Raw genomic sequence first — 16,534 nt, forward strand, 5'->3', positions numbered from 1 at the left:
TGTTACTTAGATTCTGTGGATTTCAGGATTTCCCCTGAAACTGGAGTATGGCTGCTGAAACCGGAGTCCATTTTGTGCTGTTGGAGACTTTCAGTGGAGCCACGATGTCCCTGTGAGTAGGCAGGCCCCAGCACAGCCAGGTAGCTGGGACATCGGCCTGAAACTGGGACTCTCTGACTCTCTGCTTGGCCATGGGTGAGTCCTTTGCCTGGCAGGAGAAGCAGAAGAATAAAACCATAAATAACTGGGATTGCTCGGGTGCTCAGAAGAACAGCGCAGAGTTGTTGGGTCATCATGAAAAGGACACGTCTGAAATTATTAGCAGCCATGGTGTGTAGGAGTTGAATAACAACCAGCTGGAGTAGACAGCAAAGCGTTAGAAAGGCAACACAGAAAGCAGGCTGTAACTGCAGCCAAGTCCTGTGCACTGGAAGTGATGGGAATTGTGTCTGTCCCCAGGGCTCAGCACTGTTACATCTAAATGTTTTAATGACTTGGACCTCAGTATAATTTCAGGAGGATTGTGGGGATCGTTAGCTTTTTTCCTACCCACAGTGTTTCCATCTCTGTGAGAAAGGCTTCTAATCAGTGGGTAGCAAAGGCGCTGACATCCGAGACAAAAACACAAATTAAATCAGCTCCGAATTTAACTGAATGAATTTTCTGTCCATGATGACTAAACTCACATGCCCAGTTCTTTAAAGCTTGAAAATTATTTCCGTCTTTTCCCCTTCTGACAAAGATCTGCACTATCACCAGAGCAGGGACCTGCGGCCAGCCTTTGCAGTTAAACAAGTTTACTGAAAATACTATGTGGAAAACAGGTTTATTCTTTGGCAACGGGCTTTGACGCACGCTGGTAACGCTCCTCAGCCAGCTCATCTGTCGGGAAGCGCAGCGGATGAGAGGTACAAAATGCTGGGTTTGGACCGAGCTGCAGCAGCAGCCAGAAAGCAACCTTCTGCTTCGTTCTTGGGAGACCACGCCTGCGCTGCACAAGGCTGCCACGGGAACGGATTCAATTACGCTGCAAGCTTTATTACTGAAATATTCAGCTGGGAAACCATAAGAAAACATTTTCGAGCTTGAGTCTCAAAGTTCTGGAAAAGGAGTTTGCAAGTGTTTTATTGCTACCCTTCTGCATACGCGATAAGGAAAGCAACTACTGAGTGGGGTGGAGGAGCTTGCTGCAAAGGCCCCTTCACATCATGAAGCCCTTTTCCCCGTTGGTAGCCCAGTCCCGCTGGCTGCTCCTGCCTAATTTTATACGTACCGAGCGCGGAGCCACTATTGTTGAGATCAGCCCCCGCTACGTTGGCGGGAGCCGCTCCCTCGTCAAATTTTCTCCCGCCACTTCTGCTTACTTATCTCTTTTCTTCTTCATTATATTAAATACTGATACTCCTCCTCGACATTTTGCTGGTATGTTGGGCCATGCATCAGCGGGGCAGGACACTGAATTACTGCTGGCTTTCCCAGCTAAAGCCTCCCTTGCCGCTGGGTGTGCCCGTGCCCCGACTCGTTCCCGCTTGCCATCCCCAGCAGCGTGCCCGCCCGTCCAGCCGGGTGGATGAAATTCAGCCCCAGATTCATTCCTGGTGCCATCCATCCGCGTTGTCTGCTTGCGTACGTTCAAGCTTAATGTTTAAGGCTCGATTTTTGTGATGAGTTCTAAATCTTCCTTTCGGCTGTCACGTAGTTTCCTTGCTCGCTGATCACGCTCGCTCCCGGGAGGAGCCTACGTGCTGTGCACAGTTTGGCATGAAGGGATGGAAAAATGTTATTGTTAGAGCAGATTGCTTCTAAAGGCCACCTGCCAAGCAGATGCCTCTTTGAATACCACAGAGGACCCATGGCCACCTTCAGCCTGGCAGCATTTTGCCGCACTTGTCTTCTGTCAAATGCCTCTTCCCAAAAGAAATGCTGGGAAAAGGGAGGAAAGGTGAGGAGTGGGATTTTTTTTTTTTTTTTTTTTTTTTTCTCTGAATCCCGGTAGCGGGTGGTTCTGTGATGGACTAAAACTTCAGGGCTACTCCCTGCGGGGACCCTTCGCGGGCTCTGGTGGAGTCCCGCTCTCCTCCTCCCCGCCTCCGGCCGGCCGTGCCACCAGGAGTCACTCTCGGCCCTCCGAACGGGGCCGCGCAGCCCCACGCGAGTCCGCGCCCGGGCTGCGGGGCTGCCGTGAAGGCGATGACGAAGGGGCAGCAGCGCCACGCACGCCGCCGAGCCGCGGCGGTCCCCGTCATCCCGCACCCCCGCGACTGGATTTTATTTTTTTTTTTAATAATTATTATTAATTTTGCGTGTTCCCACACTCCCCCCCCCCCCCCCCCCCCCCCCCTCCCCAGCTCTTTCCGGGCGGTGTTGAACCCCGGGGACGCCCGTTCACCCACCCCCCCCACACACACACACACACCCCCTCCGGTGCGCGGGTGCGGTGGGGGGGGGGGGTGTGTGTGTGCTCCTCCGGTCTCCGCAGGTGCGGAGCGCGGCCCTTCCTCCGCCGCCCCCCCCTCAGGAAGTGACAAGCGCATTTCCTCCTCCCTCCCTCCCTCCCTCCCTCCGCCCGCCCCGCCCGCAGCACGGCGGCGGCGGCGGCGGCGGCGGCAGCGGGAGCGCGGCGCGGAGCCCACGGCCGGGCCGCGCCGCCGCCCCCACGGTAAGCGGCCTGGCGGGGAGCGGGGCCGCGCCGCGCTGTCACTCGTGAGGTGGGTGGGTGTGTGTGTGTGTGTGGGGGGGGGGGGGGTGTGTGTGTGTGTCCCTCCGTGTCCTCCCGAGGTGTGGGTGTGGGGGGGGTGGCGGACAAAGGGCGGCGGTGCGCCCCGCTATAACGCGGCGGGATGTCGGTGCGGGGAGGGGTGGGTGGGTGGCCCCCCCGCCGAAGGGTGCCCAAAGCGCTGCGCATCCTCGCCGCGCCTGTGCGGAGTGGGCTTGGTGGGGGGAGAGGAGGGGAAGGAGGGGGGGGGGGGGTGCTGCAAGCTTTTGTGCCGCGGGGTTCTCGCTTCCCGCCCCCCGCCCCGCGGTTGCTCGGCCCCACTCGGGGCACCCCGGTGTTGCGCGGTTCGGGCGCGAAGGAGCGAGGTCCCGAGGGAAGGAGGTGCCCGCGGGGGTGTCCGCTGGCGTGGGCTGCGTGCCGTGGTGCCCGGCGCTTGCCGCAGGAGAGAACCGTGCCGGGATGGAGTTTGGGGGGGGGGGGGGGGGGGGGGGGAAGGCGGCCTCCCCAAAGCTTAGCGTGCCCCTCCTCCTCGGGTTACTCTGCCTTCGCCTCTCATTTCTTCCTCCAAATGCATCAACACGTGCTTGCCTTTCCCCGGGCCGGGAGGGGCTGACATTTGGATGTGGGTGAGCTCGGTAGGAAAATCCCCAAGCTCGGGGGGGGGGGTGGGGGGGCTCACGGAGGGGCTGCAACCCCCGGGGAGCTGGGGATGAGGTTGAGCATCGCTGCGGAGATGCTCTCCGGGCTGGCCGGCGCCGTGGCACACGCTTCCCCGCCGTGCCCTGCCACGCTTTCCACGCCGGGCGTGTGCGAGGAAGAGCGCGGTGGCCAAGGAGGGGTGCGGGCCTGTGCTGACCCCCCCACCCCGGGGTGGGGTGGGGGGTCCCCGGGGCCAAACGCTGCTGCGGCGAGACAGGGCAGCTCCTTGCTCTGGAAAGTGCCCTGGCAGCCGAGCTGTCCTAGAAAGTCTCTTAAGTCTTGTTTCTCCATTCAGTGACGTCAGGTTATTCAAATTGTATGGCATGTGAAGATTTCGCGTCTAGCTGTCCGTGAAGATTTCGTGAATAAGGGTTTTCCTCCTCCATAATTTTGGGATTTAACTCGCTTGACGGAGGGAGCGGGTTTGCGAGAGCGCGGTGCCTGTCACTGGGTAGTGCCGCCGTCCCTCTCTGTGCCGTGCGGTCTCCACCAATGCTGGTGTACCTTGGCAGCACATCCCCTCCTTGGGAAATCCTCTGGAGTAAAAAGTAAGCGTAATTTGTTATGAAATAGGCCGATAGACCAAACTTCAGTTTGCGATTGAAACCAGATGTGCATATTTTCCTTTTGAATCCTCAAACAATAATAAAAGTCTATTTTGACAGATTAAAAACTACTTGCAAATTGCAGAGGTAGCAGTGCCTTGCAATAATACTGCGGAAACACGGAGGGCTGTGAGCATCTCTGCCTGCCTCTCACCAATATCGGGTATCTCTGAGTGCAGGAGCCCGCTGCTGCGTTCCCTCTGATTGCAAAGCACAGATTCTCTCAGCCTGCCTCTGATGCGGGTAGAAATATTTACCAGGGTTTGGCTGAGGGCTGGAAATAGAAGTAAAGAAACCCCAAAACAATGTAGATAATGTTTCTAGAGAAAATATTTGGGGTGGGTCATGAAACAGATTAATTAGAGTGATAGTAGAAAACCTGAATTTCAGAGCGGTTTGCTCTGTCCTTACCTGTCGTGGCTCACTGTAGGTTTGAGGAGAGCCTCTGATTTATTTCTTCGTTTTTAAAAGTCCTCCGGAGCCTGAGGATGCTTGCGGTGGTGGGTGTGTTAGACCTGGCTCTGCATGGCTGGGCTCAGAGGTGTGAGATTAGGGCTGTTCACCCCATGCTGGGGACACTTGTCATAGAGAAGGACACAGCCTTTTTGCTTTCAAAAGTGTGTGTGTGGGGGGGAAAACCCAACCAGAAAAACCCAACCAAACCAACCTGCTGTGGAATTGCTTCCTGCTTTCCACTTCAAAGGAGTGAAGGATGCCCCCCCCGCCTCGTGGAACACGGCCACACGTGCCGGCGGTTTTGCAGCTGAATCCCTGAATCCAGACTTTCTCACTTCCAGGTTCAACCCAGAGGAGGGAGGGAGGGGAAACTTCTGTGACTTCCAGCTCTGCACAGGGCCAAGGTCTCCAAGAACCGCTTCAGTTCTAGAAAGCAGATGGCCTTTGGGAAGATCAGTAAGAGCTCAGGCTGTCAAATCCCAAACTTTGCATGTCAAATCAGGGCAAATCGATTCAGTGGATAATTGATTTTTGTGGGTAAGATCCAGATTCTTATATATGGAGATCAAGGCGACTGTGGGACAGAGCCGGCACCGATGGAGGCTCGTTTTCAGTTATGGAACCTGCATAAATAAATACATGTGCATAAATATGCACACAGGTAGACACATACCAATATAAATCCCCAAATCTATTTCAGTTAATTATATGTAATTAACTTCTTTTTGGTATCAAAGGCTTGCTTCACTTTCAGCAAAGGTATCGGTAGAACGAGACATACAACTTTTTGCCGAAACACCTGTATTTCTGTGCAGAGCAGGCACGATGGACCATGTCCTGAAGGGGGATAGAGAGGAATGAGGTTTATCCAATTTGTCCATTTTATTATTACTGGCTGACTTCTGATGTCTCGAATGACAGCTGCGTGGTTTGAGGCTGTTCTTCCCTTTCTTTCTTGTAATGTTGTATAGAGTTTCTTTTCTTTATCTTCATCGGGATGGAGGTAGTTTGTTCTTCCCTTGTTAAACCTCAGGTAGAAAAGAGAACACTCCAGGTCGAACGGGCTGATTTTGTTCCCTTCCCCCTCCTGTATCACGTGGTTTGTAGAATGATTTTGCTGGGAAATAGTCCTATTGAACATTAATCTGTGGCAGAACAGCCTTTGGACCAACGCGCTGGGGCAGGATGAGGTGCCAGAGATGCTCACAGCTCTTCGGAGAGCTCAGCCCAGAGGGCTCGGGTCTCCTTCCCTCTTCCTAGGTCTGCACTCCCCAAAACTCTATCGCAGAGAGAAAATACTTCCAGAAAGACAAGCCCATGTTTTCTTCCCACAGCTGTGGGCGACCAGACCAGCAGAGGAGCTGGGGAGGTTGCTCCTCTGTAGCTCTTCAAGCAAGGTCTCTTCGTGGCTGACTTTTTTTTTTTTTTTTTTTTTTTTTTATTGCTCCTTTCTCTCCCAAAATGGGGAGGAGGAGGAAGAGGAAGCAAGCCTGCTGACTCGGGGAAACAGAACCAAAAAAAAAAAAAAAAAAGGAGGTCTGATGGGTAGCGGAGGGCTGTGACTGTCTGTCGGCGGGCTCACGTGCCGGGTCGATGTGGTGGTGGAGCGAGGCAGCGATCGCTGTTTCTTGGCAGCCTCCCCCGGCGTGCCGCGGTTCGCGTTGCGGGGGTCCCCCCCAGGGCCGCGCAAAAATATCACCGAAACAACAGCTCCTCCAGCGCGTCTGCTCCCCAGAGAGCTAAATATAAACTAATTGGGCAGAGAGAAGGGAATTTTTCCACTGTGCTACTCGTCTGAGCCTGCTGGGTCATTAAGCCTGATGAGCTGGTGCTCTCGGGGACCCCCCCCCCAGCCGAGCCTGCTCCCCACTGACCCCAGTATGGCACGGCGTGAGTGCCACCGCTCTCTTTAGAGATGAGACCTCCCATAAATTCCTCAAAAGCAGTCGGGGCAGCGGCAGGCCTGAGTCCTGGAGCTCTGGTTCTGCACTCAAGTATCCCTATGAGCAGTGGCTGTCTTATAATTATGAAAAAGGACTTTTCCAAGGTCACCCTACACGGCTGTGGTTGCAGCCCAGCTGCCCACGACCCAGCTATTTGCTTAGAGCAGCAATGCAGAACGTGGCTGTGGTACAGTGAACCAAAGAGCAGATCCTCAGGCTGTTTTGTTTTTCCAAACTTTTCCGAGTTGGCTGCCTTTAGAGAGACAAAATTTCCCAGGCAAGAGCTTATTTCGGAAGCCCCACCAAGCTGGTGCAAGCTCTGAGAGTACAGGCTGTGGATGCCTGAGCCTTTAGTTGTCAACAGGTGAAGTAGGTATTGAAAATTAAAAAGTGTCATCACGCAATTAATTTACAGAATTTCTCCCGGCTTCAGGTGATTGATCCAGGAGTTTTGAAGCCTGTGATGTTTCATATGTTAGATGTGTAATATATCACATCTTACACATCTAACATACGCTATGGAAGATAAATAAGACCTGATGTGTTAGAAGTTTCTGTTGAAACACACGGAAGGAGGAAACTGTTGGACTGACCTGGAGGAGCACCGAAGCCTGCACGGAGCACGACTGCTCCCAACACCGTGGGTCCCCACGCAGACAGGTGGGGGGTACCCCTGTGAGTTTGGCTTCGTAATCACTATATTTGAGTAATAGATTAAAGACTGGTTGAGCAAGTGCAAAATACCTGTTTTAGTGCATTGAGTTTCTATTCCCCCCACACACTTAAAAAATAAGCCCAAAAGAGACTTGGTCATGGTTTTTGCTCTTAGAGGATTAAATAGAGCAGCATCATTGGTGTCACTCCTCTGTAGTCCATTTGAAGCATCCCTTGGGCTATATCGTTCCCTGTATTTGTGGATCCCGGCCATAGCTTTTGCTTTCAGCAGCCAAAGTTCAGGCCTTGGGCCGTGCGGTAGGTATGGGACCGTAGTGAAAGAAGAGTTTTACTTTGAGGCCGTTTTGTGCTTATATATCCTTACGTCTCCTAGGGTTTGTAAAAAATGAAATCTGGCAAACGTTGATCCAGCAGCTGGAAAACTTGCTCTCCTTCTCTCTGCTCAAAACCAGCCCTCGAAAGGAAGGACCAAAAATCCTTCCGGTGGCAGAGGAGAAGTGGGGCTTGGAGGTAGCACCAGAACGATGCTGCTGTCAGGGTGCACCAGCAACTTGCTCAGGTCTCAGCGGCCAGTCTGGACTTGAGGGGGTTAAAAGACACACCCCCCCTCATCCTTATCTTAAGTCCAAGGTCTCATCAGGGATGAGTTAAAGCACGTTATGCACTTACTTGCATTTAGGAAATTTCTTTTTTGTCCTTTTCCCCATGATGACTCTCGCAGTGACCCGAGACAAGCCTTCGTGTTCCTCTTCCTCCGTTGCCCCAGTTGTACAACCACTGTCATTGCTTCTCTGCACCGCTGTGAAATGTTAGGGTTAGTGAAGGCAAGTAGTCTTGTCTCCGGATAGGACAGCCTGGCAGCGCGGTTAGGCTAGGTGATGGTAGCAATTTCTCATTTTAAGTGATGTGGGAAAGTCACAATAACCGTGAGTTTTGTATCTGTGTGCTTACCTTTAATGTTACTGAAAATAGCCTCCTGGTGTCCTGGGTAATAGTTGTCGATGCTATAAATTTACTTCAAGTATACATATTATTAACCTTGCTATGGCATGCTTTTTTTGTCCCAGCCATTACAAATGAATATTGTATAATATTTTTGAAAGGACAAGTTTTAATATTATTAAATAGATGCCAAAAGCTAAAATCGTGTGCCAAAGCTGAAGATTCGTTACAATTATGAAGATACAGAAGGCATTAAAAATACCACATTTGATTTTGTAGCCTCTCAGTTAATTCAGAACAAGATTATCTCTTTATTGGACTATCAGTTGTGTTATAATTGAAGTACAGTGCGATGGATGGTGCTTCTCAGAGCGAAAGCATCATGGTTAATGGGGATTTACAGTTACCAATAGCTTCATTTAGAAACTATCACCCACATTTTTAGTTGCGCATGGTTTATGTTGTTGGCAGAATATTACTTTTCTCATGGAAGTTTCAGGTGAATTGTTAAGTATTTAAAACTTAACTTAAAGAAAAAAAAAAAATTCCAACTCCCCAGCGTGATGGATCGTGCTGTTGGTGCCCTCCCCGTGCCTGTCTCTTGCGTACCCCCCACGCTATCAGTGCGAAGGTGGCAGGTTAAAAAGGAGCCGTGTTAGAGCTGAAACAAGAGCCCGGTTTGCCAGCCCTCCCTCCCAGTCCCTGCCCGTGCCACCGCGGTGACCGTGCTGGGACGGGGGGGGCTGTGGGACACGGGGGCGCAGCAGCTTGCTCCAGGCACAGGGCAGCGAGTTTCACCACTTTTAGTAGTTTTCCAAATTAATTCTTGCTGGAGCTTGTCTTTTTAGAAAAGCCAGCAGGCACGGAGATGAAAACATACCATGTATTGAGAACCCACTTCAGCTATTTATTATGCTGGTAATTTATTGCAATGATTATTGTCCATGCTGTCGGGGGAAAAATTGCACTTTTGCCTGCGCTCTGGATCTGCGTTATTTCGACTTCCCGTGGCACTGGGTGGTGGTGTACTGCCTGTTTGAGTCTTGCACTGTACCCTTGTCTTCAAGTCCCTCAGTTACTCCTGGGGTCCGCTCCAAACCTTACTCAGACGTGCCAGAAGGTTCCACGTGCCTGTAGCAGCCGTGGAGTGCCGAGCACAGAGGCAACACTGTCTCTTCTCCACCTGGAGATCCCCAGTTTAACCAGTCCCCATACCTTGGCAATCCCCTGTGCAGAGCAGGAGCCTGGGGACATTCCCCTGCCTCCAAGGCAAATGTCTTTTAAGCACTTTATTTTTTTAAGGTGTATCTTAACATCTTGTTAAAAACTCTGCTGGTTGCTTCTTTCTGTTCTGTATTGTGAAGTTGTTCTATGTATTTAGTGCTCTGCCAGTCCCGAGTCACTTACACAGCACTGATTTTCCTGTTTCCTACCCAATTACTGCCAGAAATACTACATGGCATAAGGCGAAAATCTAGTTTCTGTTGAAGCCAGTGTTGCCAGTTTATTTGCAGGTCTGTTTGAGATGTGTCAATTAAATAGTTATCGGTAACTGTCATCCATTTCTGTGCGCTTTAATGAAGTCTGTTTTACCAGTGCTCCTTTTTACGGGCATAAAGACGTCGAGTGAGATGAGAGCTCTTTTTTCTCGGTGGTGTTAATTGTGCTTCCTGACTCCCCGTCCTTGGGCTGAAACCGGAGCCTCGCAGGGCTCGTTTTCCCGGGGCCATCGCGCTGGCCCGTGCCTGTCCTCTGGGAGCGCCGGCCGCGATGGCTCAGAAGACTTTTGGGGACGATTTTATCAAAGTTGAAGGTGTGAATAATTTGGAGCTGTTAAGGAAGATCTATATTTAGTGCCTGCTGTTTAATAATCATCCCAGGTTACTCTTGACAAATACGACCGTATCGTTTTACTTTCTCCTTAGGATGGTGTTAAAGTACATATTGACCATTTCTCCCGTTTCTGCATCGTGACTGATGTTCCTGCCGTTCTTTCTGACTGTGGAGCGATGTCAGTGGGGCTTCTTGTTGTCCTTTATGAAAAAAAAAACTTGTATCTTGTTTTCTAACAGGGCCTGATGTTTAACTTGCAGTCTCACGCATTTTAAGGTGTTGTCGTTATTTTAGGGACTTCATAATTATTTACAAATTCTAGGATTCATTAATTCCTTCACTCGTTAGTGTAGCAAGTTGATGCTTATTTTTCCATATGATGAAGGTGGATGTTTTTGCTGCCCTGTTTATACTGGGCAATCATTGATGTTTATGCACTGACAAAATACCTGGCGCGATTCCCATCCCGATAGCCTGCTGGCACCTTTGGAGCTGGGATGGAACACTTAGGTCAGTTCTCCTCGGGATGCTGTTTTGGGAGGGGGGTTTTGTGGTTCACGCCGTGCTGGTGCTGGGGCCAACCCCTCTGTCCTTTGGGCTTCCCATTTCCACAGCACAGAGGAATTTGTTTCTTCTCCTGATTTTCACCTGTGGGGTGGAAAGAAGAGGGATGTATGGAGAGTGTGCAGAGGTGGAGACTCCTGGGGTGGAAAATGCAGATTTTTTTTTTTATTATTATTATTTTTTTCACTTTACTGCATATTCATAGTGTCATAAGTGAGCTCAAGGAAGGCTGGGCAGGACAGTGTTTCTGCCAGCCCAAATAAAAGCAGGGACTGTTTTCATTTCCACTTACCTACCTTTTTTTTTTTTTATTATTTTTTAACTCTTCTCCGAGACGGGCTGCAAAGTCTGGGCTTCTATGGGTGGCAAGTTATAGTGAGGTTCATCCCACTCCAGCTGCGTGGAAATTAGGCACCTTCAGGGGATGAAGCATCCCAGTGCTGAGAAAATTGTCTTCTGAGGGCATTACTCTCAGTCTGGGTGGTCGCCTGGAGGGGAACCTCTCCTGGGGGCAGTGAGGGCTGGATTGCTGGAGCTCTACCCGTACCCCAGGCTCCCAGCGATGCTGGGGGGAAACGTTTCACTGCCCAGCCCTCGGGTACCCCCTGAAGGAGCCAAAACTGCAGGAGGTTTGGGCTCTACGTGCTGCTGACACCTTGCAGGAACTGAGAGTGTGTTAGAGCCACAGATTCTATATTATTGCAGCCTCGCCAAGCGTCTCCCTGCGATATTAAAAACACCAGCTGAAACCCAAGTCCAAACTCTCAATGAATGGCTCTGTGGAAATGCTGTTGGGCGCGTTTCGGTGCTGCTTTGGCTTTGATTTAAATGGTAAACACGGTGAGTGAGTGTTTGCTTTGATTTATTCCTCGTAGCAAGAGACTTCCTTTGAGGGAAAGTGAAGCCTCCGGTACTGTTCCCCATCACAGCACTGGACCATTCTGCCCGTGGCTTGGTGTTGGCGATGCCTCTGCTGCGTGCTCGGGTCCTGTGCTGCCAGGCTTGCCCAGCAGCAGTGGAAAAGCCCTGATTTCCCCAAGTATTGGGGATGCCTTGTGCCCAGGGCTCTGCTCACGGGTATGAACAACCCTCGCAGAGCCTGGCTTCTCCATCTGCGTACGGCGTGATCATCTCACCCAGCTGGGATGATGATGCAGGACATCCTTGGCTTTTGAAGGCACCTCCCTTTGCTTGTCTCACGCTCTTAAGCTCCTCTTCCCCGCAAAGCTTCCCAGAATCACCTCCAGCTTTGGCCGTACCAGGTTGACGTGTTGGAAATAGCCTTGTTGTGCGGTGGGCGGTCGCTGGAGGAGGCGGGGTGGTTTCAACCTGTTGTCTCCTTGCCCTGCTGCATTAGGAAGAGCCCCCCTCTCCTCCTCACACATTCCCCCACCTCCCCCAGAGCTATCAAAACCAGCTCCTTGGCAGCCCATGCACGTAGGAACCGTCTTCTCGTAACAGATTGTTATGTATTTAATGAACCCGAGGAAAACAAGAAATTTGAAGGCTGCGGGGCGATACAAGTTTGCTGTTCAGTCTGCCAAATTCACGCTAATTCAGACAACTCACAGATGTTTGGCTCCTTGTTCGTTAAAGAGATTTATGTAAGATGCAGGGCTTGGAAATTTGTTCCCGGCGTGCCGGAGAAATGGAGGTGGCAGCGTCGGCAAAGGTTTCCCAGCCCCAGAGGACTCGGTCCCTCCCTCCGCGGCCGCACCGCTGCCCTACCTTCCTCTTCGCAATGTTGATGGCAACGAAAGGACAAACAGCAGGGAAATGTGCCTTTCAGTCTCTAGGAGGATTAATAAAGGCGCTAGGTTCGTCTTTCAGGAGCCAAGGAGCTCTTTGAAAGCTATTTCTCAGCTGAGGAATGAAACCCCGGAGGTTTCCCAAGAGCAGAAGTACTTTGGTCTAATGCAAACAGCAGTCTCGTAGGGTTTGCAGGCAACGGCGGGCGTGTGTCATACCCTGTGTGGGCACAGAGAGCATCTGCTGAAAGCATTTGAAACTCTAAAAACGCTGCCTGCCTAGTTTCAATTTTTGGAAGGTGATCATTTTGCTGGGATTCGCTTGAGTGTTCTGCACTCTTAGGGTGTTTATCCATAAAGGAGAAGTGGTAGGAGATGATGTGAAGCCTGGAAATTGGTGCATACATCCAGAGTTTCCCTGCTTTAAATTCAGATATTTCTTTAGGGGCTGTTAGCCTCTACTGATTCTCCAGCTCAACCTTGAAAAAGAGAGAAATCTGACTTGGAAGCAGCATCCAGATCTGCTCTGAGAGCAGCAATGCAATGGTGTTCTGGCGTTTGGCAAGCTTTCCTTGATTACACTATGAGATGTCCCAGATCTTCCTCGTACTTGGTCCATGTGGTGGTTTTTTGTTGGTCACCGATGAGTTGAAAGCATTACAGTCAGCGTTGCAGCGCTGGGACCGTTTTGCAGCTGCAAGACTTGATTCTTGCAGAGACCCCAAGAGCTCTGGAGCAAGGAGGCTCAGGCTGGCCAAGAAGTCCCCCATACCCTTGAATTATCTGGCTGTAAGTAGGTGGACACCATGTTATAGAGGTAGGTTAAGATGGGTTTATGTGCTATTTGAAATTGTTTGTACTTGAGAAGTGAGTCTGTAAAAATGGCATAGTGGGGCTGTGTTTACCGTCTCCATCTCAGGCATTTCAGGTTGTATATGGGAAAAGAATATAAGGAAGAAACAAGAATTGTTTTTTGTGTCTGTTTACTAGAGCAGCACACTCCAAGCGGTAATTAAAAGTAAACCTGGACTCTGCTGGCTTGTTCAGCATCCCCAGTTGTTGAGATTAAGCAGCCAAAGCAATTCTCAATTCAGCAATTCCTCAGCTTTTGGGAGCGTGGCCAACACTCACAGTGTCTCACAGACCATTGCAAATTCTTGTAATAAATCTCACAATTGGGGGGAAAAAAAAAAAAAAAGTAGAAAGGTGAGATGGTTCGTTGAGTGAGCAGGCTGGACTGCTGCTGCTGCTTCAGCTGCTCTTCTCCAGAGACAACCCTTGGTCCAGTATTTCCAATATTCCTTGGAAATATTACTCAAAATTAGCAGCGGTTCCCTAATGACTGGATTAGGCAATGATTGAAGGTTTGGTCAAAGAGAATGTGCCTTTTCTACAGGTATTTTTCAGAGTCAGACCGTGCTGTAGGGTATGTCTAAACATTGGTGCCGTGCAGAAATCCTGGCAGTGTCTATCCCCAATCCGGGGGGGGCTGCCCTGGGACTGGTCCTGCTGGGGGAGGAGGATGCTGGGCTCGTGGGGCTGAGCTCCACCGCAACAGATCTGGGCTAAGCTGGTCCCAGCGTTGCTCCACGGCAGAGCGATGTGCTGGGGGGGTGCATCCTCAAGCTGGAGCAGCTCTTCAGCCTACACACGTGGCCAGCTAAGGAGGGATCCCTCTGAAGGTCTGACGCTGGTCCTCCACGAAAATGTATGTGTAGGCTGAATGTGCAACCCAGAGATGCTGCAAGACCCCACGTTAGTGCTCGGAGTGGGTACGCTCTTCTCTTAACTACTGTGCACGAGTTTTTGTGCAGCGAGCTGGGTCCTGTGTAGTCACTTCACACGTCTAATTGGCACCTCTCCGCTGGAGACCAGCAGTCTCCTTCGTTCGCACCTCTCACTTGCTGGTTGCTGTTTTGCAATGACTAATTTTGCTCTCTTCTTTTCCTTTTCAGTTGCCAGGGAGGAAAAGGCAAAGTCACTGCCAGCACCATTTTCTTCGAGCTAAGATGTTGAGACAAAGCACCTCTGCCCCTACCCTGTCCTTTCAGTCCCTTTCTGCTGCTCGTGTGTAAGGGAGTCTTTCCCCTGCCACTCCTATTCCCTAAGAGCACGGGGGCAATAAACCTGATGTGTTTTACTCAACTAGATGGTGTGTAATTTTCCTTAATTGCTCTTATTTCTTTTCGGTGAGAGCTTGCACGCAGACGAGATCCACCCCAAGCCTGCAAGTCAGTGTGTGAGCTTGGATTTCAGGTTCTCCCTAGAGACTGGGGGGTGTTTGGACGTGTGTTTCGGGGCTCAGGGTGCTGGGGGCCCGCTGCCTCGTGTGACTTCAGTGTCGGGCTGAGGTGGTGCCCAGGGACTCGGAGCCAGGGATTGGTTTGAAATGACAGATTTTTATTTGCTTAGTAATTAATTTCTGGTTGCGGGCAGGACCCCGCTACCTCCGTTGTTCCTGGTAGCATGGGTTAACCTCAGGCCTCCGTAAGCCAGGTTGCACGTGGCCGGCCGCGGTGGCTGCACATCGCCTTTCCCGTTCCCAGCGTGGCTCCTCGAGGCGGGCTCTGTTGTGGCAAACCTCGGGCTCCTTCTGGCTGTGGGTTTTTCTTAGCGTGGCTGCAGAGGTGGGCTCCGTCCCCGCGCTGGCAGCCCCTCTGTTCCCCCCCCCCTTTGGAGCCGTGGGTCGTAAGCAACGAGGTGATGTGGTTCTCGGAGCCGTGCGGGTCCGCGGAGCGATGCTCGTCTTAAACACAACCCGTTACTGCTTTCCCCTTTGCTATGCCGGCCGTTAAAAATGTTAAGTGTAGGCAAGTCTTATTAATTAATGCTGAAAGTGTGTCTTCATCTTGTTAGCCCTGGAAAAGTCCGGTCTAGCTGCAAGCAGGAGGCAGGGGAGGACGTTTCCTTATTCTTTTTCTTTGGTAATTTCCCGAGTACCTGGAGCGTGTGGTGAGCCCAACTCCTTGCCGGGCAGGAGGGGAGCACCATGCAGGACGTGTGGTTTCCTGCACCAGAGCCCTTCTCCTTCTTGGCAGGACCATGTTTGCCCTCCCGGGAGCTCGGGGAAGCCCCTTTGGAGCGGGAGGAGGTGACTGCAGGCTCAGAATGAGAAGGGACAGGGCTGCAGGCTTTCTGCTCCGAAGGCTGGGCAGCCTGGGGCAGCCCTTTCCTCCTGACAGAGTCCCAGGGGGACGATCCTGACGCGGCTGCATCCGTGGAAATTTTGTCCTTTGAAGTCATGTGCGCTGACTCATGATCCTGTTTACCCAGGACTAGTCCATGGGGCATTTTCAGAGCGTAAAGACTTCTTCTCAGGCCCTGAATGGCATCTTTCACACTTATTGGAGGTTTTTACCCCATAAATGAAATCAATATTCGTTAATGATGTGGAAGAGTGCTCAATCAAGGGCAGCAAGCTGCTCAGAGCTGAGCACCTCTCAGTCCTGCTGCGGGAGGCAAATTACTGCCTGAGTGAGGAAATGAGCCCACACTTAGCTACATGCAAATGATAGGCTTCAAGGAATTTTTACAAATTCATAATGCAGTAAATCAGTAAATTGAAGATGTACCTCTTGGTATTGTCCAAAGCACTGATGGTGAGACAGGCTGTGCAATAAGGAGATTTAGTGTAGTCCCAATTCCCTCCTAAGAAGCAGAAGGAGGGGAGGGGGGCATGATTTTTGGTTTAGATAAAAATTGCAACATGATGATGCTCTGTAGAAAGCCTTAAACCCCACAATTATTTTCAATTGCAGTAACCAATTTTAGCTGTTTCTCCAAAATGGCACTCACCTGTAGCATTTGGAGGGGGATTGGCCAGCTGAGCTCTGCCCAGGCTCCGTAGCGGTCTGCCTGTATGGAGAAATCAAGATCTGCGTGGCAGGAGGGGAATTTCTGTTTAATTGGTGAGAAGGGGAGGATGGTTAAGCCTGAGAAACATGCTCAGTTTGGCCCGGAGGGATTATGTTTGGTTCTTCAGACGTGTGGGTCTAAACTATGTTAATTAAACTCTGCAATCACGGTGGCTTTTTGCTCAGTCCGTCATTTTCCGCTCAGAGGAGGCGAGGTTGGCATTTTCCACTGCCAAACTGAATTTCCTGCTTTTCCTCTTGGAGAGCTGTTTATATCAAACTGCTGTGTTTGTCCTCGCTCGTATTCGTTGCTCCTTTGGTGACATTTGCAGTTTCTGAACCGGCGTTACTGAGCCCCCCGTGCCCCGGGATAAACCTCGGGGCAGCGGCTGCCGGAAGATGCGCTGAGCCAGGCGGCTTGGCTTGCCCCAGCGTTGCCTCCCAAAGCGCCTTGTGCCTTCGTGTAGCATCAGCGTTGGCTTTCTGGAGCCACACAGCC

At 51.2% G+C, this 16,534-nt stretch overlaps 2 protein-coding genes across 7 annotated transcripts in view; both read left to right on the top strand.

The window, feature by feature from the left end:
• Positions 1-14,326, top strand: part of EEF1AKMT2 (EEF1A lysine methyltransferase 2) — a 28,575-nt gene extending 14,249 nt beyond the window's left edge. Inside the window, exon 7 of one of the 3 annotated variants that reach the window (XM_042786474.1) lies at positions 14,137-14,326. In XM_042786474.1, coding sequence (XP_042642408.1) covers positions 14,137-14,256 — 120 coding nt within the window. In that variant the 3' untranslated portion in view covers positions 14,257-14,326. Of the gene's footprint in view, positions 1-10; positions 1,413-14,136 lie in introns of those variants that run through there. The other 2 variants (XM_042786485.1, XM_042786491.1) reach the window with 2 other exon arrangements.
• The window catches only part of FAM53B (family with sequence similarity 53 member B), a 53,659-nt gene continuing 39,742 nt past the window's right edge, over positions 2,618-16,534 (top strand). Inside the window, exon 1 of one of the 4 annotated variants that reach the window (XM_042786429.1) lies at positions 2,618-2,659. The gene's annotated coding sequence lies outside the window, so the exon portion shown is untranslated. The other 3 variants (XM_042786417.1, XM_042786425.1, XM_032988514.2) reach the window with 3 other exon arrangements.

This window comes from Tyto alba, unplaced genomic scaffold (genome assembly GCF_018691265.1).
Source record: "Tyto alba isolate M040663 unplaced genomic scaffold, T.alba_DEE_v4.0 Super-Scaffold_1, whole genome shotgun sequence".
NCBI classification, from domain to species: domain Eukaryota; kingdom Metazoa; phylum Chordata; class Aves; order Strigiformes; family Tytonidae; genus Tyto; species Tyto alba.